General features: G+C 37.5%; 1 protein-coding gene across 16 annotated transcripts in view; it reads left to right on the top strand.

The window, feature by feature from the left end:
• The window catches only part of CCDC171 (coiled-coil domain containing 171), a 338,655-nt gene that overhangs the window by 80,266 nt on the left and 232,001 nt on the right, over positions 1 to 26,388 (top strand). For 15 of the 16 annotated variants that reach the window (XM_044939834.2, XM_044939830.2, XM_044939831.2 and 12 more), the window contains 2 exons: positions 1,234 to 1,372; positions 25,523 to 25,625. In XM_044939834.2, coding sequence (XP_044795769.2) covers positions 1,234 to 1,372; positions 25,523 to 25,625 — 242 coding nt within the window. The remainder of the gene's footprint in view (positions 1 to 1,233; positions 1,373 to 25,522; positions 25,626 to 26,388) is intronic. The other variant, XM_044939838.2, reaches the window with a different exon arrangement.

Genomic DNA, 26,388 nt, shown 5'->3' with positions numbered 1-26,388 from the left:
TTTAATCTGTCTATAAGTGTTTACATTCTACCCTCCCTACCATGGAATATTCTTTTTTTTTTTTTTTTTTAAGAAAAAAGCTTTATTCTCTAGTGGCAGTGAGTGGGGCAACTCTAGTTGTGGTGCCTGGGCTTCTCCTTACAGTGGCTTCTCGTTGCAGAGCACAGGATCTAGGGCATGGGGCTTCAGGAGCTGCGATGCCTGGGCTCTAGAGCACAGGCTCAAGAGTTGTGGTACACGGGCTTTGTTGCTCTTCGGCATGTGGAATCTCCCTGGACCAGGGATTGAACCTGAGTCCCCTGCATTGGCAGGTGGATTATATCCCACTGAGTCACCAGGGACTCCCCAGTCTTGTCCCCAACCCTTGACCAAAGGGTTGGCACTAGACTTGTCTCTGTTCCACCCTAGAGCAAGAAATGTTGACTGATCAGAGTAAGATCATGTGCCATTCAAAAATGAGCTCTTCATTGGATTATAGCCTGAGCACAGCATGGATTTGGTTATACTGAGTCACCTTGCCTCCAATATTACAGCTTAAAAGTTATAGGAAACTGATCTACTGCATTTATCAGGAAGATGCCAGATTAAAAATAGTGGCAACTCTTTAATTTGAAACACAGCAAATTTTGAACTAAAATACTCCCCAACTGCTTGTCATTTTATGTCCCAAAAGAATGTAAATGCAATTTAATGCTACCTTGAGCAAACTGTAAATAGGGAGGCAAATCCTTTGAAAAGAAATTTATGTTTTCACAGTGAACATGAATGATTGTTAAAAATTATCCTTGCTTTTGGGCTTTTCATGTCACTGTACCAGTTCTACTTGCATGGCCACTCAGGAATAAAACATTTGTGTCATTTCCCAAGTTATACTTTAATTTGAAAGTGGTTTGATAGGACTGCTTTCTGTTTTGAGGCAGTCTCTGAGCTAATTCAACTGCGGTGGGTGGGGTTTGTTAATCATAAATAATGGTGAATCAACACTAACCAAATCCATTTTGCTTATAGCCTTGGGTATAGTACAAATGTCTGTTATCAAAATGGGGGTATTATTACGTTAGAGTCCTTCATTTAAGAATGTATAATTCTTTTTATTTGCAAAAATGAGAAGTGGTCTTTAAAACCTTTGGTCATGAAACCATGATATATAGTACATCTGCCCTTTGTGTTAAAGTTGTATAAGACCTGATAAAACATATTTGAAAAACCTGCTCTGACACTTTAACCTTTCAGATTAGAAAGAGAGTATTTCTCCAAAAACAAGAAGCTCAATGAAGAAATTGAGGAACAGAAGAAAGTAATTTTAGACCTTTCAAAGAGACTCCAGTATAATGAGAAAAGTTGCAGTGAATTACAGGAAGAACTTGTAATGGTAAGATAAAAAAGAAAACCCTATGGCAATTACGTTATTGGTTCAAATTTGATGTTTAGTAGGATTTTTTCTCACTGCATGCCATGAGATAATTGTATGAAAGTAGTTTTAGTGAGATTGATATAAAAATTTAAAACTGGAGATGCTATTTACCACAAAGCTATTCATAATAAAACATCTCTTCTTTGAAATAATTGGGAAAATCAAATGAATTAATAGAATGTCTGAATTATAGAATGTTTTAAAATTTATCCAGGGGTTTTTCTTTCTTTTTTAAAGTATATAAAACAGTATTACCTACATGGAAGCGGGGTTAGGCTTTAAAATCAGTAGATCTAATGATTTCAAAGACTCCCTTTTGTAATCATTTTGAACCTGATCACTCTGTCTCCATTCCCCAATAATCGAGCCTTCACACCGTCACCAAATTTATCTTTTTCAAGTATTGATCTGTTCTTGTCACCTTCCATTTATTAAAAAGCCATCAATGTCTCCCTGTTGCTTTCAGAGCAGCCCCAGCTTCTTGCTGTGTAATCTAAGGCACTTTTCTCTGTGGCTCTATGTTAACTTTTCCAGCTTCTTCTGTTGCTGTTGTCCTCTCCTTATCTTGCTTCAGCCACATTAAAGTACTCTTGGCTTCCTAAACACATGCTGTATCTTCATGTCATTTTACTTTGGTCAGGCTGTTCACATTTTTTGACCCACAGGTCTGAGATGCTCGTTCTCTTTTCTTTAATATTCGTAAATCTCCTGTGATGGTGATGCAAGACGCCCCTGATGTCGTGCAGTCTGTGAAGCTTGCTGTGGTTCCATCTCTTCTTCTTTTCATCCACCTAAAGTCAGAGTTCTGCCCCTCCCAAGTTTATATTTCTAAAATAGTTTAGTATCTCTATCATAACACCAGAATCTGCTGTGTATTACCTCTGCCTAGAAATCAAGAGTGCATTGAGGTTAACTTTGTTTTACATGCCAAGTTTCCACAGTAGTACTTGCCTCAGTAAACATTTGTTGGATGGCTTTGTTTATTTGGTTGATGCAGCATACTCCTACTCTGCTGTTTGTTGGCAACCTCAGGAAGGAGGCCATAACGTTTATAGTAGTACCCTGTTTCCTCTTTGTCTTGTTCCCTACATATATACTTTTCCCAGAGACTTGGTTACTTCACTTTCAATTATATTCCACAGCTCTTAGTGATGTTAGTTTCTGAGGAAAATGAATATTTTTTCCTTGTCCAGCAAGATAGAAACTCAGGGTTATACTAAGAAGTGGTGGCCAAATCAGTGCTGCCTGGTTAGAAAGGTAATGATGAATGATGAGATAGAAAAGTAATGATGGGATAACATTTAAACTCTTTAAATGAACCAATGTTATATACAGGCAGGTGATCCTCTATCTGTCTTGCTTCAGTCATATTAGAGGACTCTTGGCTTCCTATTTTTCATATCTTCTTGCTATTTATTTTCATATCTCCTTGCTTCCATTCTGGTTGTTCATATTTTTGACCCACATTGACTGAAACACTTCTTTTTCCTTAACAAATGTCTGTATACCCTCTAATGTTGAACTCTGTTTCCGTTTAACTCAGGATATCCAGTTTGTTCTGATTAAAGGATTGCTATCATTGCTTTTACCCTGGTTGAATTTGTAGTTTGAGTACTCTGGATGTGGGGTTTCAGGAAGTTTAGAGTTCTCTGTGTAGCAGATGTTGTTGTTCATTTGCCAAGTTGTGTCCGACTCCTTGTGACCCCATGGAGTGCAGCACACCAGTCTGTCACTCACCATCTCCCAAACTTTGCTATATTATTGAGTAGAAAGAAAAATGTTGCAGAATCATATGTATAGTAGAACCCAGCTTGGTTTGTTTTTGGCTTGTTGCTGTTGTTTGCTGTGTGGCATACTATAGTGCCTCTTCACTGTGGTGTGCTGCCCTCAATTCCATGGGCACCCCACCTCTTCACTCCTGCTTCTGGAAGGTGAATCATGGCGGAGAAAAACTTGTTAGAGTCATTGAGCTGAGTCTTAGTGTTGCTGTGCTTACTTATTAGATGCTGTAATCAAATAGTTTGGAAAGAGAGTGGTAACTGAGAATGCAGTGGTGAAGACCTAGTCACCAATATAAGTTGGTGTGCATCCTCCCGACTCTGGTCTTCTAGCACTCCAGTGACAAGGTAGAAAATAAAAGAAGACTGGCAGAATTCACCACTGAGCTCAGGATGCTTTGTGATTACAAATAATTTACTTGGTGCCAACAGGTATTTCCTTTTTAACTTTCGCAGTTTGGTGGATGGTCTGAAAAAAAGGTGAGTTGCAGCTCATTCACAACCTCCGTTTGCTTGTTTGAACCCTTGACACTCAACCTGTAAAACACTGTTGTTCTGACTGGTAGAAGAGCCAATGGAATGTTCAGAAACAAATTCAAGTGCAGCTTAAAAGTGATTGACAGTTCATATGGTTCAGCCTAACTATTCATGTTTCTCTCTGTTTCTTCACCTTTCTTAAAGCCTTAGCTTTATGTCTTATTTTCTTCCATTGCTTTTTTTTTTGGTTTCCCAGGTGGCGCTAGTGGTAAAGAACCAACCTGCCAATGCAGGAGACATGGGTTCAGTCCCTGTGTAGGGAAGATTGCCTGGAAGAGGGAATGGCAATCCACTCCAGTATTCTTGCCTAGTGAATCCCATGGACAGAGGTGCCTGGTGGGCTATGGTCCATGGGGTCACAAAGACTCAGACCCGACTGAAGCGACTTAGCACGCATTATTAGCTTTATCTTTTACCTTGTTCTGTTTTATTCTTATTAGAACAGTTGCTTTCTGTCCCTTTACTTGACCATAATATGAAATTTAAAAAAAATTAATTAAAATTTATTTACTGAAAACACTATTACTTTGAATAGTAAGTGCAGTGTTTTCTTTTTAATAAAGAAGTCTGTCCATGGAATTCTCCAGGCAAGAATACTGTAGTGGGTAGCCATTCCCTTTCCAAGGGGGTCTTCCTAACCCAGGGATTGAACCTGGGTCTCCTGCATTGCAGGCAGATTCTTTACCATCTGAGCCACCAGTGAAGCTTCTTAATGAAAATTCTTTTACTTTAAATAGTAAGTACAATATTTTCTTTTTAATAAAAAATTCATCTATTGCTTTTCATAAATATATTTTTGGGTACATATATCTTTATTTCCTTTAATTTTTTAGTAGGTTAGTAGCCTTTGAGTTTGGAGAAGGCAATGGCACCCCACTCCAGTACTCTTGCCTGGAAAATCCCATGGAGGGAGGAGCCTGGTAGGCTGCAGTCCATGGGGTCACTAGGAGTCAGACACGACTGAGCGACCTCACTTTCACTTTTCACTTGCCTGCATTGGAGAAGGAAATGGCAACCCACTCCAGTGTTCTTGCCTGGAGAATCCCAGGGACGGGGGAGCCTGGTGGGCTGCCGTCTATGGGGTCACACAGAGTTGGACATGACTGAAGTGACTCAGCAGCAGCAGCCTTTGAGTTGGGAGGGTAATCTTACAAATTTCTCTCTAAAGAAATATCTATCACATTAAAAATTTTAAACCATAAAAATGGAATTTTTTGGTTTTGCGTCCTCAAAGTCTGTTATTTTTGTTTTGAGTTCATAATTGTTTTTGACTGAAGAGAGAATAACATAAGAGGAGGCTTTTACTTTTTGCCTTTGAAAATAAAATTTTGTTTTAATGACATCCTATGATCCTGGGTACCCTAGTGTGTCTTTCCCACAGTTACATTTCTTTCGAACATAATAATTTCAGCTTTTATAGAATATAGATGGGAAGTATAAATTAGCTACAGGTAATTTTTCTCTCCCTTTGAGCTAACAACTTGTTTTCTAGTTTAGGTCACATTCATGGCCATTATTCAAGTCTTGGTCTTTATTTTCTCTGTTGTATTGTAAGAGAAAATTAAAGCCATTTTCTTCTATAGGTTTACTAGTAAGATCAAGGTGTTATGATAATATGCAAAGACTTCAGGAAGTTTTGAGACTTAAAAATAACAATTGTATAACTGAAGGTTGCTTAGCCTTTCAGAACTGAAAGAAGCCATCGAGATCATCTAGGTCAGGATACACAGAGTCAATAAACTGGTTGCAAAGTGATAGCTCCCCTGTTACAAAAGATGAAAATTAAATATAGAATGTAATTTTGGAAAAGTTCAAACTGGGTTTGTTAAGTCTTCTCTTGGTACTTAAGGAATACAACCAACATTAATTGTGCTTTGATGTTCGTGAAATTTCTCCTATTCAATTTATGGATTTAGAAGATATGATTAACAAATGAGTTGTATATTATTATTGTTTTTAATGTCATAGTATTAATAGAATTTCAACATAGGACATCTAGGGATTTAACAAAAGTAGTTTCATGTTATGTGTTGTACACTATTGAATTTGACTTTAAAAAGTTTTGATTAAAATTCAACTATTAATTTTAAATTCTTTGAATTTAATAATGATTTAATCAGCTACTAAATAAAACCAAATTTCTAGTTTAAGCTGCTTAGTGATGATGCTTATTAAAGCCCACCAGAGGCTCAGGAGATCCAGTTGGGTCTTTTAGTCATTACTGTGAGTTTTTATATCTGCTTCTCTTGAGCAGGGGAGCTATCATTTCCAAATTGGCATTATTAGGATTTGCTTTGTGCTTTCTACAATGAAATATTTTTGAGTCCGTCATTTCTTGAGATTTGTTTTTCTGCCACTCAGTAATATTTAGTTACAGCTCTAGGAGAAGACCATATATTGAAAAGGGAATTCTAGTTCTCATGAGGTTTTGCTCAAAGAATATTTTATTCTCTAAAGAACTTGTGATTGAAAATGGTCAAGTATATATTTTTACCCTATACTTTGGGGGCTTGACTGATTATATAATAATAATGATTGCTGGCGTTAGATAGGATTTTGGCAAGTGCTTTGATTGCTATGCTTTGAGGTAAAGTTAGTGTTTCTTGATAGTATTTTTGCATCAAATGATCTGTTAGGTTTGCTTTAGGAAGGACATGTTTCTGATTTTGCAGGAGGCATTCAAAACTAATGGTCTAATAAATATTCTGTTCTTAATTTTTATGAAAAACTTGTTGATTCCTGCTTTTCAGCCACAATAGAATAGTATTTATATATGAGCATTGTTTTTGCTAATATAAACATGTCTCTCTTAGTGGTCCTTAAAAATTTAATTCTGTTAAGTTGTATTTATCTAATGTGTATGTGTTTGTGTATTTAAATGTATATTGTATGGCTGTCTTTCTAAATTTGTGATGTAGGCATAAAGCTTTTTCATTAAGTTTTCTGATATTTATTAATGTAAAAATCTTAAAATTTGAAAATTCAAACCTCTTTTTTAGTCTTGGAAGAAATAAAATGGTATTGTATATGTGTGTGTCTGAAAGAGAGAGAAAGAGGGACAGAGGAAGAGAGAGAGGAGATATTTATATGTCAAAGCCTATATTCAGATTGGATGGTGGCATAAATTAATTGTGTAGCTGTGTAAGGGAAGGTGACATTTCATCATATGGCATAAGCAGTTGGATCATAGAATGCTCACATCCATGGAAGCAGCATAGACAAGCAGGGAGGGAAAGAAAGAATAAACTGTTTTATGAAGAAGTAAGAGAGGTTAGTTATTGTCTTTATGATCAAGGAGAAGCTGCAGATGGTGATGATGATGAAAGCTAACCATATTAAATTCAGTTTAGCTGAGCAGGCTCTCTTGGAATCCTTACAAATGGACTGCCTCTGTAAAACTAAGTGGAAGATAAGATGAAAAGGTGAAGCATAAGTATGTGATGTCAGTTGTAGGTTCTGATACTCCTCTGTTTTTACTCAGAATTCCTTTGTAATGGCTTAAAATATATTTAAACTAATTTAAAAGCTTACTTGAATTCAATACCATTCAAAAATGATAAGCGTTATGTGTTACTGCTATAAAAGTTTGACCTGTTTTTAAAAAACTAATTTCATTAATCTAAACAAATCTAGTGACTAAATATTTATTCTTTTACCTATTTGTTGTTTTTTTCTATAATTTTAAACCTTATTATTAGTACCCCTTAATTGTTTTTATTGTTATTTATGGTTTGAATCAACTTTTCTGTTGCAGATCAGCAGCAATCATTTGTCCAATTTCTAGATATAAATATATGCATATGCTTTTTAATATTTTTCACAAGTTTATATTAGAAATTTTTATTTACATACATGTCTATTTATGATATTCACGCATGATTAGCAGAAGTGAGGGATGAGTTTTTATAGGCTCAAAGAAAGATAAGATGATAGAATGACATGTTAGATTAAGCCAGAAATTCATTTACTTTAGCAGTGTGTGAAATATTGTGTACCAAGATGAAAATATAACATAATGCTTTGTCAGCTCATTGTTCTTTTTGGTGACTCCTCCTGCCAAGGTCCAGCCCCGGCTGATCCAGGGAGTTCGAAGCTGGGACGGCGTCGGCAAGGATCAGGATACAATAGCTTCAATTAGATATTAATTAGAGATATAAAAAGTAATAGAATGAGGATAGCTCAGTAGGAAAATTCAGTGGAGAAATGAGGCTGAGTAGCTTGGTTTACGCGGGAGACCAATAAAACTTCAAGACAAGAAGTTTGCACCACTTACGTAGGCCGCAGGCGTCCTTCCGTTCTCCCGAAGGAGAGGAGGCACTGAGGCCTCCCTGGTCGGATCTTAGCAGCCCAGGCAAAATTAGTAAGCTTTGTGGGTTCCGCGCTCCAGATGGAGACTCAGCTAGAGTTTGAGAGAGAGAGAGCGACGTGGGGAGACCAGTATTTCGAGAAACTGATCCCAATTCTTTATTTTCCATGGTCTACTTTTATACACTGAGATGTTATGCAAAAGTCACGCGGGGTCAGCAGTCCTGACTCTTATCAAAGTCAGGTGCTTCATACAAATGTATACAGACATCTTAGGGGTGTTACATCATCTTCTGGCCAGGGGGCCTGCTGACAATTTATGACCCTCTCCTTGTGACAGCGGTCAGTCAACCAGGACACTTATTTCTCCAGGGGTGATTATTCTTAAAAAAGATTCCACCTTCCGAAGGTACCAGATAAAGTTCCATTCCTATAGGGTGAGGGTGTAGTGGGTTTTAATTAAGGAAAGAATTTACTTAGCCTAAGGTCTAACGTGATTAATATCAAAGGTTAATACTTATTTCTTCTATATATTCATTAATGTGTGTAAGGGCAGGGGATGTGGAGACTTAGCAACAAACATTGGCTCAACAAATGAAAAACCCTTCACCAATACAATTTCTAATCAGCCTACTATACTATACTAATGGTTTTCTAACTTTTCTAAGGAACCTGTTTTTAGAAAGTTTAAAGCATCTCGTGCCTCTCATGGTTGGGAGGCTGTGAGCAATCACATGTGGCTGGACAAGCCTGTCAGGCAGGCTAGAGAACCTTCAGAGGAGTTTGTAGGTTGAAACACTCCTATCATGCCCAGGGATTATTATTAACTGGAGCTCTAAGTTAACTCCTTCTCTGAAAGAGGTGGTGGGGACAGCCCCCCATAAAGTCAGAGGTGTAGGTGAGAGCACAAAGTAGTAAAGTAGGCAGGATCTGGTTATGGGGGTAGATGCTCGAGGATTTCCAGGGGGACTCCTGACTCCTGAGGCTCGATCCCTCCTTTGCGTATGTCGAGCCTCATTCCTCATGACCTTTGCCACGGACGGAGTGCCTCACACTGGCTCCCAACACTCTTTTATAATACATTAAGGTCTTTCAGTCAGAAATTTTTCTGCATTTTCTTTGAATATTTTGATATTTTTAGTCCCTTTTCTATACTGGCTTTAGATTCATCATGACATCTAAAGTAGTCCTAGATTCATGGTGAGTGATCAGTATGTTCATCTTAATATCATCTGGTTAGCCAACATAGCAGTAAGGGACTTTTATTTCTACAGTAATAAAGCTCTTTATGTAAATTATTCTAAGGCAAAAAGAAGTGAGTTCTTGTGACTTATGTCCGAGGCAAAAAAATAAAGGGAGTTCTTTTATCCTAGTTTTGTCTTTTAAACTTGTTTGAATGTTTAGAATTGCTGAATTTGTCCAGTCAACAATTTAACATTTAACCTCAACTTCCTCTTTATGTCACACAATGAAACATGTTAATGGAAAATTAGAAACTTAGTCTTTTATATTGGTTTGGCATTTTGTTTTCAACCTAGCAGTTTTATTTAGCTGATAGATTGTGTTTTTATTCTAGAAATTTCTTGCTTATCAAAAGGCTATTAAGAGAACTAACAGCTTTGAGAACAAAATTTAAATATAAGTGCAGTCCACACTTTTAAAAAGTTCCAGCTATTTTCTCTATATGAATGAAGAATGAAGTCTTGATTTATAAAACCAAAACAATTTATTAGGAAAAAAGTTGTCAGATATAAAAGAAAAGGACACTTTGCTGTATACCTGAAACTAACACAGTTTTGTAAATCAACTCTGCTTTAATAAAAAGCAATGAAAAGGAAAAATTTTCAATCATAATCTGGCTCATAAACCTATCAGATTTAATAGAATTTGTATTGGCTATATTATGAGACTATTAGCCAGATATCTCTGTAGAAAATTAGAATACTACTAATTATAAATAGAATAACAAGAAAGGAACTTCCTCAACCTGAGAAAGGGCATCTGTGAAAAACCTATAATCAACATCAAAGTTGATGGTGAAAGGCTGCTTTCTTTCTAGGATTGGGAACAAGGTAAGGATGTATACTGTTACCATGTCTAGCTAACATTGTACTGGTGGTTCCAGCCAGAGCAATAAGGCAAGAAAAATAAAAGTCATTAATTTTGGAAAGAGAGAAGTAACTTTTTGCAAATCAGGTAATTTTATAATTAGAAAATTATAAGAAATTCACACACACAACTATTAGAACTAATAAACAAGTTTAGCAAAATTGCAAGGATCATAAGAGTTAATATTCTTATTTGTTAAGATAATAACATTCCTCAGTATATAGATTCAATGCAGTCTCTATCAAATTCTCAGCTGGCCTTTTGCATATAGTGACAACCTGATTCAAAAGTTCATAGTATATATTCCTTATTATAAATCACAGTATCATAGTATGCCAAACCAACTTATAAAGATAGATTATCTGATAGATTTTAAATAACTGGCTGTACATAAAAGGAAACAGTATAACTGAGTCCCTGCCTTATTTCTTATATCAAATTCTAAATTAATTAAAGAGTCATAAAAGAGGAAGATCAAAAAGTAGAAATAAAGGAATATAAGTATTTTATAATCTTGGAGTAAGGAATATATGACATAAAATCTAGAAGTCCCAGGGCAAATTATTGATAAATTTGATTACTTAAAAACACTAGAATTGCCAAAATAATCTTGTAAAAGAAGAATAAAGTTGAAGAAGTAGCATTTCCCAATTGTAAAGCTTACTATAAAGCTGTACTGTTAAAATGCTGCACTCAATATGCCAACAAATTTGGAAAACTCAGCAGTGGCCACAGGACTGAAAAAGGTCAATTTTCATTCCAATCCCACAGAAAGGCAATGCCAAAGAATGTTCAAACCACTCCACAATTACACTCATCTCACACACTAGCAAAGTAATACTCCTAATTCTCCAAGCTAGGCTTCAGCAGTATGTGACCTGAGAACTTCCAGATGTTCAATCTGGATTTAGAAAAGGCAGAGAAACCAGAGATCAAATTGCCAACAGCCACTGGATCCTAGAAAAAGCAAAAGAATTCTCGATAAAACATCTACTGGGCTGGATGAAGCACAAGCTGGAATCAGGATTGCCAGGAAAAATATCAATAACCTCAGATATGCAGATGACACCACCTTTATGGCAGAAAGCGAAGAAGAATTAAAGAGCCTCTTGATGAAAGAGGAGAGTGAAAAAGTTGGCTTAAAGCTCAACATTCAGAAAACTAAGATCATGGCATCCGATTCCATCACTTCATGGCAAATAGATGGGGAAACAATGGAAACAGTGAGAGACTTTATTTTCTTGGCCTCCAAAATCACTGCAGCCATGAAATTAAAAGATGCTTGCTCTTTGGAAGAAAAGCTATGACCAACCTAGACAACATATTAAAATGCAGAGACATTACTTTGCCGACAAATGTCCATCTAGTCAAAGCTATGGTTTTTCTGGTAGTCATGTATGGATGTGAGAGTTGAACTATAAAGAAAGCTGAGCACAGAAGAATTGATGCTTTTGAAGTGTGGTGTTGGAGAAGACTCTTGATAGTCCCTTGAACTGAAAGGAGATCAAACTAGTCAATCCTAAAGGAAATCAATCCTGAATATTCATTGGAAGGACTGATGTTGAAGCTGAAACTCCAATACTTTGGCCACCTGATGCAAAGAGCCAACTCATTAGAAAAGACCCTGACGTTCAGAAAGATTGAGGGCAAGCAGAGAAGGGGGCGACAGAGGATGAGATGGTTGGATGGCATCACCGACTCAATGGACATGAGTTTGAGCAAGCTCTGGGAGTTGGTGATGGGCAGGGAAGCCTAGGGTGCTACAGTCCACGGGGTCACAAAGAGTCGAACATGACTGAGTGAATGAACTGAAGAAAGCTATAATAGTCAAGACAGTGTGGTATTGGCATAATGTAGACATGTATATAAATGGAAAAGAATCGAGAATCCAGAAATAAACTCCTATAATTATGTTTAATTGTTTTTGAAAAGGGTACCAAGTTAATTCAGTGGGAGAAAGAATAGCATTTTTCAACAAATGGTGGTGAAAGAACAGGGTATCCACAAGCCAAAGAGTGAATGTGGACCCCTGCACAAAAGTTAAATGGTTCATGGACCCTAATAGAATAGCTAAAACTACAATAATCTTAGGCAGTGCTTTCTTAGGAGCCACAGCAAAAGCTCAAGTGATGAAAAATAGATGCATTGTACTTCACCAAAATTAAATACTTCTGTGCTTCAGAAAGATAGAAGGTAAAAATACAGTCACAAAGTGCTAGAAAATTTTTGCAAATCAAGTGACTAATAAAGACCATGTATTCAGAATAATAGAGAAATAACAATGAAAAATATGCTAAAGGTTTAAATGGACATTTCTTCAAAGCAGATGTACAAATGGTCAGTAAGCATGTTAAAAAATGTTCAAAAATCATTAGTCGGGTATATGCAAATCAAAACAACAATGAGATGACTCTTTACACTCATTCACATGACTGCAATTTAAAAACTGGACAATAACAAGTTTTAGAGAACACCTGGAGAAGTTGGAACATTTTTTTTCTAAGAATAGTCAAAAGGCAAATGACAAATTGGCAATAATGATTTGCAATGTGTGTGACAAAGCAATCATTTTCATAATTTACAAAGGACTGTAATCACTAAGGAAAATGTGTACAGTGTAATATAGAAATGGGTACATGAAAAGGCAGTTCACAGAAAAAGAAATACAAGTTACTGATAAAGATATGAAAAGATGGTTAATCTTATTTAAAATTAAAGAAATGGACAGTAAAGAAGTTGATGATGCTTACCTTGTAAGGGTATGGGGAAGTAAACACTTATGCTTTTCATGGTAATTTATACCAGTAGGACTTTAGAAAGCAATTTGGTAACAATTATCTGAAAATAGTTGTACATACTGTTTACTCATCAAATCTGTTTCTAGGAGTTTACTGAGTAGATATACTTGAATGCATTCTAAGATGTACAAGTATACATGTAAGGATTTATAGTATTGTCATGAATAGGAAAAATGCTAATAACCTGTAAATCTTAGCAGTAGGGGATTGGTTAAGTTCATTAATGATACAATGGATAAGTTAATTCATCTAAACAATGGAATGCTATGCAACTGAAGAAATGTGATGTGGAAAGGATGTTAGAAACATACTGTGAATGGAAAAATAAGTTGTATAATAGTATGTATACTATAATCCTATTTGAATTTGGAATTGAATATATTTAATTTATTGAGGAAGGCAATGACACCCCACTCCAGTACTCTTGCCTGGAAAATCCCATGGACGGAGGAGCCTGGTAGGCTGCAGTCCGTGGGGTCGCTGAGGGTCGGACACAACTGAGTGACTTCACTTTCACTTTTCACTTTCATGCATTGGAGAAGGAAATGGCAACCCACTCCAGTGTTCTTGCATGGAGAATTCCAGGGACGGGGGAGCCTGGTGGGCTGCCGTCTATGGGGTCGCACAGAGTCGGACATGACTGAAGTGACTTAGCAGCAGCATATTTAATATATATTTAACATAAATCATTTTTATTATACAAAATATAATTTTATATATATAATTATATATTAAGATTTCTATAATATGAAAACATTAAAAAGCATGTTACTAATGGTATGCTAATGGAGAAAACTTGAAGTCTGAGTTTGTTTTGTTTTTGTTGGTTTTTTTTTTTTTTTTTTTTTTTAAATTTTATTTTATTTTTAAACTTTACATAACTGTATTAGTTTTGCCAAATATCAAAATGAATCCGCCACAGGTATACATGTGTTCCCCACCCTGAACCCTCCTCTCTCCTCCCTCCCCATTCCATCCCTCTGGGTCGCCCCAGTGCACCAGCCCCAAGCATCCAGTATCGTGCATCGAACCTGGACTGGCAACTCATTTCATACATGATATTTTACATGTTTCAATGCCATTCTCCCAAATCTTCCCACCCTCTCCCTCTCCCACAGAGTCCATAAGACTGTTCTCTACATCAGTGTCTCTTTTGCTGTCTTGTACACAGGGTTATTGTTACCATCTTTCTAAATTCCATATATATGCGTTAGTATACTGTATTGGTGTTTTTCTTTCTGGCTTACTTCACTCTATATAATAGGCTCCAGTTTCATCCACCTCATTAGAACTGATTCAAATGTATTCTTTTTAATGGCTGAATAATACTCCATTGTGTATATGTACCACAGCTGTCTTATCCATTCATCTGTTGATGGACATCTAGGTTGCTTCCATGTCCTGGCTATTATAAACAGTGCTGCGATGAACATTGGGGTACACGTGTCTCTTTCCCTTCTGGTTTCCTCAGTGTGTATGCCCAGCAGTGGGATTGCTGGATCATAAGGCAGGTCTATTTCCAGTTTTTTAAGGAATCTCCACACTGTTCTCCATAGTGGCTGTACTAGTTTGCATTCCCACCAACAGTGTAAGAGGGTTCCCTTTTCTCCACACCCTCTCCAGCATTTATTACTTGTAGACTTTTGGATCGCAGCCATTCTGACTGGCGTGAAATGGTACCTCATAGTGGTTTTGATTTGCATTTCTCTGATAATGAGTGATGTTGAGCATCTTTTCATGTGTTTGTTAGCCATCTGTATGTCTTCTTTGGAGAAATGTCTATTTAGTTCTTTGGCCCATTTTTGATTGGGTCATTTATTTTTCTGGAGTTGAGCTGTAGGAGTTGCTTGTATATTCTTGAGATTAGTTGTTTGTCAGTTGCTTCATTTGCTATTATCTTCTCCCATTCTGAAGGCTGTCTTTTCACCTTGCTAATAGTTTCCTTTGATGTGCAGAAGCTTTTAAGGTTAATTAGGTCCCATTTGTTTATTTTTGCTTTTATTTCCAATATTCTGGGAGGTGGGTCATAGAGGATCCTGCTGTGATGTATGTCAGAGAGTGTTTTGCCTATGTTCTCCTCTAGGAGTTTTATAGTTTCTGGTCTTATGTTTAGATCTTTAATCCATTTTGAGTTTATTTTTGTGTATGGTGTTAGAAAGTGTTCTAGTTTCATTCTTTTACAAGTGGTTGACCAGAGTTCCCAGCACCACTTGTTAAAGAGATTGTCTTTAATCCATTGTATATTCTTGCCTCCTTTGTCAAAGATAAGGTGTCCATATGTGCGTGGATTTATCTCTGGGCTTTCTATTTTGTTCCATTGATCTATATTTCTGTCTTTGTGCCAGTACCATACTGTCTTGATGACTGTGGCTTTGTAGTAGAACCTGAAGTCAGGTAGGTTGATTCCTCCAGTTCCATTCTTCTTTCTCAAGATCACTTTGGCTATTCGAGGTTTTTTGTTTTTCCATGCAAATTGTGAAATTATTTGTTCTAGCTCTGTGAAGAATGCTGTTGGTAGCTTGATAGGGATTGCATTGAATCTATAGATTGCTTTGGGTAGTATACTCATTTTCACTATATTGATTCTTCCAATCCATGAACATGGTATATTTCTCCATCTGTTAGTGTCCTCTTTGATTTCTTTCACCAGTGTTTTATAGTTTTCTATATATAGGTCTTTAGATTCTTTAGGTAGATATATTCCTAAGTATTTTATTCTTTCCGTTGCAATGGTGAATGGAATTGTTTCCTTAATTTCTCTTTCTGTTTTCTCATTATTAGTATATAGGAATGCAAGGGATTTCTGTGTGTTGATTTTATATTCTGCAACTTTACTATAGTCATTGATTAGTTCTAGTAATTTTCTGGGGGAGTCTTTAGGGTTTTCTATGTAGAGGATCATGTCATCTGCAAACAGTGAGAGCTTTACTTCTTCTTTTCCAATTTGGATTCCTTTTATTTCTTTTTCTGTTCTGATTGCTGTGGCCAAAACTTCCAAAACTATGTTGAATAGTAATGGTGAAAGTGGGCACCCTTGTCTTGTTCCTGACTTTAGAGGAAATGCTTTCAATTTTTCACCATTGAGGATAATGTTTGCTGTGGGTTTGTCATATATAGCTTTTATTATGTTGAGGTATGTTCCTTCTATTCCTGCTTTCTGGAGAGTTTTTATCATAAATGGATGTTGAATTTTGTCAAAGGCTTTCTCTGCATCTATTGAGATAATCATATGGTTTTTATTTTTCAATTTGTTAATGTGGTGTATTACATTGATTGATTTGCGGATATTGAAGAATCCTTGCATCCCTGGGATAAAGCCCACTTGGTCATGGTGTATGATCTTTTTAATGTGTTGTTGAATTCTGATTGCTAGAATTTTGTTAAGGATTTTTGCATCTATGTTCATCAGTGATATTGGCCTGTAGTTTTCTTTTTTTGTGGGATCTTTGTCAGGTTTTGGTATTAGGGTGATGGTGGCCTCATAGAATGAGTTTGGAAGTTTACCATCCTCTGCAATTTTCTGGAAGAGTTTGAGCAGGATAGGTGTTAGCTCTTCTCTAAATTTTTGGTAGAATTCAGCTGTGAAGCCGTCTGGACCTGGGCTTTTGTTTGCTGGAAGATTTTTGATTACTGTTTCAATTTCCGTGCTTGTGATGGGTCTGTTAAGATTTTCTATTTCTTCCTGGTCGAGTTTTGGAAAGTTGTACTTTTCTAAGAATTTGTCCATTTCTTCCTCGTTGTCCATTTTATTGGCATATAATTGTTGATAGTAGTCTCTTATGATCCTTATTGGCATATAATTGTTGATAGTAGTCTCTTATGATCCTTTGTATTTCTGTGTTGTCTGTTGTGATCTCTCCATTTTCATTTCTATTTTTATTGATTTGATTTTTCTCCCTTTGTTTCTTGATGAGTCTGGCTAATGGTTTGTCAATTTTATTTATCCTTTCAAAGAACCAGCTTTTGGTTTTGTTGATTTTTGCTATGGTCTCTTTTGTTTCTTTTGCATTTATTTCTGCTCTAATTTTTAAGATTTCTTTCCTTCTACTAACCCTGGGGTTCTTCATTTCTTCCTTTTCTAGTTGCTTTAGGTGTAGAGTTAGGTTATTTATTTGACTTTTTTCTTGTTTCTTGAGGTGTGCCTGTATTGCTATGAACTTTCCCCTTAGGACTGCTTTTACCGTGTCCCACAGGTTTTGGGTTGTTGTGTTTTCATTTTCATTCGTTTCTATGCAAATTTTGATTTCTTTTTTTATGTCTTCTGTGATTTGTTGGTTATTCAGCAGCGTGTTGTTCAGCCTCCATATGTTGGATTTTTTAATAGATTTTCTCCTGTAATTGAGATCTAATCTTACTGCACTGTTGTCAGAAAAGATGCTTGGAATGATTTCTATTTTTTTGAATTTACTAAGGCTAGCTTTATGGCCCAGGATGTGATCTATCCTGGAGAAGGTTCCATGTGCGCTTGAGAAAAAGGTGAAATTCATTGTTTTGGGATGAAATGTCCTATAGATATCAATTAGGTCTAACTGGTCTATTGTATCGTTTAAAGTTTGTGTTTCCTTGTTAATTTTCTGTTTAGTTGATCTATCCATAGGTGTGAGTGGGGTATTAAAGTCTCCCACTATTATTGTGTTATTGTTAATTTCTTCTTTCATACTTGTTAGCATTTGTCTTACATACTGCGGTGCTCCCGTGTTGGGTGCATATATATTTATAATTGTTATATCTTCTTCTTGGATTGATCCTTTGATCATTATGTAGTGACCATCTTTGTCTCTTTTCACAGTCTTTGTTTTAAAGTCTATTTTATCTGATATGAGTATTGCTACTCCTGCTTTCTTTTGGTCCCTATTTGCATGGAAAATCTTTTTCCAGCCCTTCACTTTCAGTCTGTATGCGTCCCCTGTTTTGAGGTGGGTCTCTTGTAGACAACATATGTAGGGGTCTTGTTTTTGTATCCATTCAGCCAGTCTTTGTCTTTTGGTTGGGGCATTCAACCCATTTACGTTTAAGGTAATTACCGATAAGTATGACCCTGTTGCCATTTACTTTATTGTTTTGGGTTCGAATTTATACACCATTTTTGTGTTTCCTGTCTAGAGAATATCCTTTAGTATTTGTTGGAGAGCTGGTTTGGTGGTGCAGAATTCTCTCAGGTTTTGCTTGTCTGAAAAGCTTTTGATTTCTCCTTCATACTTGAATGAGATCCTTGCTGGGTACAATAATCTGGGCTGTAGGTTATTTTCTTTCATCATTTTAAGTATGTCTTGCCATTCCCTCCTGGCTTGAAGAGTTTCTATTGAAAGATCAGCTGTTATCCTTATGGGTATTCCCTTGTGTGTTATTTGTTGTTTTTCCCTTGCTGCTTTTAATATTTGTTCTTTGTGTTTGATCTTTGTTAATTTGATTAATATGTGTCTTGGTGTGTTTCGCCTTGGGTTTATCCTGTTTGGGACTCTCTGGGTTTCTTGGACTTGGGTGATTATTTCCTTCCCCATTTTAGGGAAGTTTTCAACTATTATCTCCTCAAGTATTTTCTCATGGTCTTTCTTTTTGTCTTCTTCTTCTGGGACCCCTATGATTCGAATGTTGTAGCGTTTAATATTGTCCTGGAGGTCTCTGAGATTGTCCTCATTTCTTTTAATTCGTTTTTCTTTTGTCCTCTCTGATTCATTTATTTCTACCATTCTATCTTCTAATTCACTAATCCTATCTTCTGCCTCTGTTATTCTACTATTTGTTGCCTCCAGAGTGTTTTTAATTTCACTTATTGCATTATTCATTATATATTGACTCTTTTTTATTTCTTCTAAGTCCTTGTTAAACCTTTCTTGCATCTTCTCAATCCTTGCCTCCAGGCTATTTATCTGTGATTCCATTTTAATTTCAAGATTTTGGATCAATTTCACTATCATTATTCGGAATTCTTTATCAGGTAGATTCCCTATCTCTTCCTCTTTTGTTTGGTTTGGTGGGCATTTATCCTGTTCCTTTATCTGCTGGGTATTCCTCTGTCTCTTCATCTTGTTTAAATTCCTGAGTTTGGGGTGTCCTTTCTGTATTCTGGCAGTTTGTGGAGTTCTCTTTATTGTGGCATTTCCTCGCTCTGTGTGGGTTTGTACAGGTGGCTTGTCAAGGTTTCCTGGTTAGGGAAGCTTGTGTCGATGTTCTGGTGGATGGAGCTGTATTTCTTCTCTCTGGAGTGTAATGAAATGTCCAGTAATAAGTTATGAGATGTCTATGGTTTTGGGGTGACTTTGGGCAGCCTGTATCTTGAAGCTCAGGGCTGTGTTCCTTTGTTGCTGGAGAATTTGCTTAGTATGTCTTTCCCTGGAACTTGTTGGCCCTTGTGTGGTGCTTGGTTTCAGTGTCGGTATGGAGGCGTTTGATGAGCTCCTGTCAATTAATGTTCCTTGGAGTCAGGAGTTCCCTGGAGTCAGGGTTTGGACTTAAGCCTCCTACTTCCAGTTATCGGTCTTATTTTTACAGTAGTTTCAAAACTTCTCCTTCTATACAGCACCACTGATAAAACATCTACGTTAAAGATGAAAAGTTTCTCTACTGTGAGGGTCACTCAGAGAGGTTCACAGCGTTACATGGAGAAGAGAAGAGGGAGGAGGGAGTTAGAGGTGACCCAAATGAGATGAGGTGGAATCAATAGTGGAGAGAGTGGGCTAGCCAGTAGTCACTTCCTTATGTGCACTCCACAACTGGACCGCTCAGAGATGTTCATGGAGTTATACAGAGAAGAGAAGAAGGAGGCAGGAGACAGAGGTGGCCAGAAGGATAAAAGGGGGAAATGAAAAGGAGGGAGACAGATCCAGCCAGTAATCAGTTCCTTAAGTGTTCTCCACCGTCTGGAACACACAGAAATTCACAGAGTTGGGTAGAGTAGAGAGGGGTTAGGGAGGAGATACAGGTGACCTGGTGGAGAAAATGGAGAGTCCAAAGGGAGAGAGAGCAGTCAAGCCAGTAATCTCGTACCTTAGTGAAAAATGGGTCCTGAAGATTGGGTTCTTAAAGGTACAAAATTGGTAACAAATACATAAAAGCAAAAATTAAAAATCTAGAGTAGAGTTTGGAATTTCAAAAATGTGATGTTAATGAAAAGAAGAAGGAAAAGAAAGAGAGAAAAAACGAACAAAGAAAAACAAACAAGGTCGTGAAAATTATAAAGAAACTACAGGTACAAAATTGATAACTAATACCAAAAAGCAAAAATTAAAAATCTAGAGTAGAGTTTGGAATTTCAAAAATACAATGTTAAAAAAAAAAAAAAGAAGAAGAAGAAAAATAAAGAGAGAAAACAAACAAACCAACAAAAACAATGTCACAAAAATTATAAAGAAAATACGGGTACAAAATTGATATCAATTACCAAAAAGCATAAATTAAAAATCTTGAGTAGAGTTTGGAATTGCAGATATACGATGTTATATAAAAGAAGAAGAGAAAGAAACAGAGGGAAAAAAAAGAAAAAAAAAAGTCACAGAAATTATAAAAAAAACTATAGGTACAAAATTGAAAACATATACCAAAAGGCTAAAATTAAAAATCTAGAGTAGAGTCTGGAATTTCAAAAATACAATGTTAAAAAAAAAAGAAGAAGAAAAATAAAGAGAGAAAACAAACAAACCAACAAAAACAATGTCGCAAAAATTATAAAGAAAAGTACAGGTACAAAATTGATATCAAATACCAAAAAGCATAAATTAAAAATCTTGAGTAGAGTTTGGAATTGCAGATATATGATGTTATATAAAAGAAGAAGAGAAAGAAACAGAGGAAAAAAAAAAGTCACAGAAATTATGAAAAAACTATAGGTACAAAATTGATAACATATACCAAAAGGCTAAAATTAAAAATCTAGAGTAGAATTTGGAATTTCAAAAATACAATGTTAAAGAAAAGAAGAAAAAGAAAAAAAAAAAAAAAAACACGGTCGAAAAATTATAAAATATATATATGAAGTTTGCTGAAGAAGAAGAAAAAAAAAATAGGGTCTTTTTTTTTTTTTTTGCAAAGTAATAGTTATAAAAGTGAAAATTAAAGGACAATAGAGGACTTAAAATTTTTTTTTTTAATTAAAAAAAAAGAAAGAAAGATTGATCGTAAAAATAGTAAAAATATATCTAGGTCTTTCTCTGGTTTTGTTGTGAGTATTGTGGGTTCAGTTCATTTTTGGCAGTTCCTTAGTCCGACTTATATTTCTCAAGATCTAGAGGGCCCTTCCTATGTAGTTCATAGTAACCACAGGGTTTTAATCTATGGCCTGTAGCTTCCAAGGCGTTTCCCTCTGTCATAGCTTCTTCTGTTTGCTGGTCTCTTCAGTGTCTGGTTCCCGCCCTGACACAAAGGGGACGGTGGAGGACACTATTTTTTTTATTTTATTTAGGCTCACTTGTTCAGCCGTGCTGTGGGGAGGGAGGGATGCTGCAAACAGATAACACTGGCGTGCGCTCGCAGTGCCTCAGCCACACTGGGTCTGCCCCCGCTCACGGCGCATGTAGCTTCCCTGCCCACACTGCTCGGGCTCTAGGTTGTTCCGCCGGGAACATTCAGAGGCCGGCCCTGGGCTGAGCTCCCAGGTCCAAGCCGCTCAGGTTCAGGCACTCGGGTAGTCCTCAGAGGCGCAGACTCAGTTGGGCCTGCGTTTTGTGTTCTTCCCAGATCCGAGCAGCTCAGGTGATGAGGTGTTTGGCGGGCGCCAATGCTGCGACTTATCGCCTCCCCGCCACTCGGTTATCTGGGTGTAAAACAGGCGCACCTTCTCAGGCAGCTGTTGACCGTCCAGACCCCCAAGAAGTTTTAGTTAGCAAAGAAGCCTGCTTACAGTTTTATAGATAGTGTCTCTCTGGGGCTGCGATTGCCCCCTTCCGGCTCTGGCTGCCTGTCACCGGAGGGGGAAGGTCTGCAGCCGGCTATCTCTGTTCAGTCCTTTGTTCTGTGCGCGGGCCTGGCGGTGTCTTAGGTTAGGGCTGGCTTTTCGCGTGGTAGATATCCCACAGTCTGGTTTGCTAGCCCAAATTATTTTGCTCAGATAGCGCTCAGGACATTCGGCCCGATTCTTACTCTAAGGGACACAGCCCGCGCCGCGCTTCCGTGCCCAGCCCCCGCTTGCTAATGCCCTGTGCAGGCGTCTGCGCTGCCTCTCCGCTGGGGGAGTTACCGTAGGGCTCACAATCTGCGATTTTTAATTGTTTATTTTTTTTCCCCTCCCTTTTATGTTGCCCTCTGTGCTTCCAAAGCTCGGCACAGATTCGGCAGTGAGAGGGTTTCCTGGTGTTTGGAAACTTCTCTCTTTTTAAGACTCCCTTCCCGGGACGGAACTCCGTCCCTCCCTCTTTTGTCTCTTTTTTTGTCTTTTATATTTTTTCCTACCTCCTTTCGAAGAGTTGGGCTGCTTTTCTGGGTGCCTGATGTCCTCTGCTGGCATTCAGAAGTTGTTTTGTGGAATTTACTCGACGTTTAAATGCTCTTTTGATGAATTTGTGGGGGAGAAAGTGTTCTCCCCGTCCTACTCCTCCACCATCTTGGCTCCTCCTCCTGTTGGTTTGGTTTTACATCTCAATTTAGGGGCTTTCAGTCAGACATTGAATCAGGTATTTTATAATTCTGCTGCTGCTAAGTCACTTCAGTCGTGTCCGACTCTGTGCGACCCCATAGATGGCAGCCCACCAGGCTCCCCCGTCCCTGGGATTCTCCAGGCAAGAACACTGGAGTGGGTTGCCATTTCCTTCTCCAATGCATGAAAGTGAAAAGTGAAAGGGAAGTCGCTCAGTCATGTCTGACTCTTAGCGACCCCCTGGACTGCAGCCTACCAGGCTCCTCCGTCCATGGGATTTTCCAGGCAAGAGTACTGGAGTGGGGTGCCATTGCCTTCTCCGATTTTATTGTTCAGTTCAGTTCAATTCAGTTGCTTAGTTGTGTCCAACTCTTTGTGATCCCATGAACCGCAGCATGCCAGGCCTCCCTGTCCATCACCAACTCCCAGAGTCCTCCCAAACCCATGTCCATTGAGTCAGTGATGCCATCCAGCCATCTCATCCTCTGTCATCCCCTTCTCCTCCTGCCCTCAATCTTTCCCAGCATCAGTGTCCTTTCAAATGAGTCAGCTCTCTGCATCAGGTGCCCAAAATATTGGAGCTTCAGCCTCAACATCAGTCCTTGCAATGAACACCCAGGACTGATCTCCTTTAGGATGGACTGGTTGGATCTCCTTGCAGTCCAAGGGACTCTCAAGAGTCTTCTCCAACACCACAGTTCAAAAGCATCAATTCTTCAGCGCTCAGCTTTCTTTATAGTCCAACTCTCACATCCATACATGACCACTGGAAAAACCATAGCCTTGACTAGGCGGACCTTTGTTGGCAAAGTAATGGCTCTGCTTTTTCATATGCTATCTAGGTTGGTCGTAACTTTCCTTCCAAGGAGTAAGCGTCTTTTAATTTCATGGCTGCAGTCACCATCTACAGTGATTTTGGAGCCCCAAAAAATAAAGTCAGCCACTGTTTCCACTTTATTTCCACTGTTTCCATTTTATTGTAGAACATACATTTTCTACCTCCTCTTTTGTTTTTAACTCAACAGTATTGCTTAGAGATCTTCCATATTAGTATATTAATGTAATAGAACTTTTTCTGTTTGAAGTCTTTGTTGATGAACCCTAATTGATTTAACAATCTTCTGTTGATAGCATGTTTTAGCATGTTAAATATGATATTTAACTCTTATTGTGTATACTCAGTATTGTCTGGGTCTGTGGGATGCATTGATAAGGGCAAAAAATAAAAGACTATATTTCCTACTTTCATGGAGCTTGTTTTCAATGAGATAGACATTAACAGAAGACCTCTCAAATAAATGTGGAATCATAACTCTGATAAGTGCTGAGAAGAATCTAGTAGGGTTAATTGACATAGTCAAGGAGTAAAAGATAGCATTTCCAAAAAAGTGATAATTGAACTGATGTCCAAAGAAAGGATTGTTAGTTTTGTGTATTTTAATGATGAATTTTGTCCTATAATATCTATTCTCCCATTTCTTCTGTTGCTGTAAGCATGCCTCACTGGTGCCTCTGTCTCATCAGATTTTAAATATGCTTTTTCTCACTTATTAAAAAAAATCCAAACTCTTCTCCAATCCCACTCTTGTTTCCAATACTGCCCTTTTTCTTTATCTCCCCTTCTCTTGTTACCAAAAGTGTTTTGTCTAAACTTACTGTTTCTATTTCTTATATGTCACTAAGACAAAAAAAATTGCAGGCTTATTCCTTTTTGACCTATTCTAATATGAGTTACAGCAGACTTCATCACAGTCACTAATGACTTCCATGTCCGGTGAACATGGAACATGTTAGTCTCCGTTTTTCTTGAATATTCTGTGACACTGGACATATCTCTATCCTTGAAATGTTCTTTTATTTTGGTTTTCATGACTTTATCTTATTCTGTTTTTCTTCCTCCTTTTCCAGTCTTTTTTGCTGCCTTTTTCTTTTCCAAGTATTAAATTCCTGAGTTCCTTAGGCTTTATCCTAGACTCTTTTCGCTTCCTGTCAGACACTCTCACGGCAAGCTTCACATCCCTAGATGATTCTCAAGCCTATGTTTGACCTCTCTTCTGAGCTTTATACCATTGCATCCAGCTGCCTCTCATAGTTTTTACTGTATTTATTATTTTTTAATTCAAATATATTTAGGGTCAGTTATTTGCCACGTAGTCTACTGGTGCTGGGAGTCTTTTAAAAGTGCTTTACTGGAATATGATCTAAACAGAATTTATGATTAACATTACCCACCAGAAACAAACAAGTAAATAAGCAGAAACAGCCAAAATAAGACCACCTGTACTTCCATGGTTCTTACTCAGCTGCTGAAGTCCACCCAGTTCTAGTCTGAAACCTTGGGATCAGTTTTGACTTCTCATTTTATCTGAGCATTTCCTCATCCAGTCCAGTTGAATCCAGTCCAATCGAATCCAACCCAATCCAGTCAGTATAATCTAACACAATGCAGTGTTACCAAGGTTGGCCATTCTATCTTCTAAGTATGCACCCCTCCAACATCCTTCAGTGCTTATACTCCCACACACCCTTTTCTCTGCCAAGACCCTAATCTAAGCTGCCATCAGCTCTTGAGTAGTCTGCTACAGTTCCTTCTAATTTGTCATACTGCATTCACTTTTGACCACTATCTGGCAATTTGCTACATGACTGCAAGTATAATCTTTTAAAATTTTCCTCAGTTTCTCTGTGTCTCCATTTCCTTATCTGTAAAATGAGATAATGATGGCCCTTCCCCTCATAGATTTGTTGTGATGATAGGAAGAATTGCTATGTTAGAGTATTGAGAATAGTGCCAGGCACTGAGGCCTCAGTCAATTGTTATTGAGACCTTACACATTGTTGCATTAAGCCAAGTAAAAGAAATGGTTAAGATAGAGGTTTATTAATAATAGATTTGAATGGAGTAATTATTAGCACATTTATACTTAATTGTGCTTTATGTATTCACACAAAAAATCTGCAACTCTTATAGTGCGTGACCTTATTATGTGTAATTTTTTTTCTTAATTAAAAGGCTAAGAAGCACCAGGCTTTTCTAGTGGAGACATGTGAAAATAACGTGAAAGAATTGGAATCGATCCTGGACAGCTTTTCTGTGTCGGGCCAGTGGACATCAGGTTAGTTGAAGGTATAAAATGACAGATGCATCTGTCAATGTTCCAAAGTCCCTACATTTTGGGAATTCTGCAGATGCCTCTTACAGTCCCTCATCTCAACATGTTTTGATTTGATGACATGATAAGAGCAGTTCTCACAGCAGTCAGTTGGCCTAGCTGGCTGCGAAAGGGTGACGGACTGTGGACCTGCTGCTGTCCTACCTGAACTTGATTTACAAGTGTTGGTGTCTGTGTGATTGGACAGACAAGGGCTCACTTGCTGTGTTCTGAATCCAACTGAGAAGAAAGTCCATACAGTATACCTGCAAGGGGAACAGATGTTTCCATCAAACCGAGCCAAATTCTGAGGCAACCTTCAGCAACTTAAAGGTCATGTATTCAAAAGGTTATGTAGGACACAGGCTGTAACAGTGCATATTCTTCACTGCTGCTTTCCAGTCTGATTTTCTCCTTCATTTCCTACCACAGTGCACATACTCTCCAGATGAGTACTTCGGTAAAACACTTTGGTTTTAGTATTAGCCCACTTAATATGATAGAGAACTATAAATATTATATATCGGGTAGGCATATTTTGGTATCAAGCAAAAAGAATTAGTTACTAATGAATGCTCTCCATTCCATGATTTCTGCTTCCTTAATTTGTGTGTGTGTGTGTGTGTGTGTGCCCTTATGTGTGCTATAGTGGCTTTGACTTACGTATTTTCACTTCTCTACCTCAGTTTTCTTTTGGCATACTGTCAGCCTCAAATTATTTAGTTGC

This window comes from Bubalus bubalis, chromosome 3 (assembly GCF_019923935.1).
Source record: "Bubalus bubalis isolate 160015118507 breed Murrah chromosome 3, NDDB_SH_1, whole genome shotgun sequence".
NCBI classification, from domain to species: Eukaryota; Metazoa; Chordata; class Mammalia; order Artiodactyla; family Bovidae; genus Bubalus; species Bubalus bubalis.
Note: the sequence above shows the minus strand (reverse complement) of the source record. Positions and strands in the feature narration are given on the sequence as shown.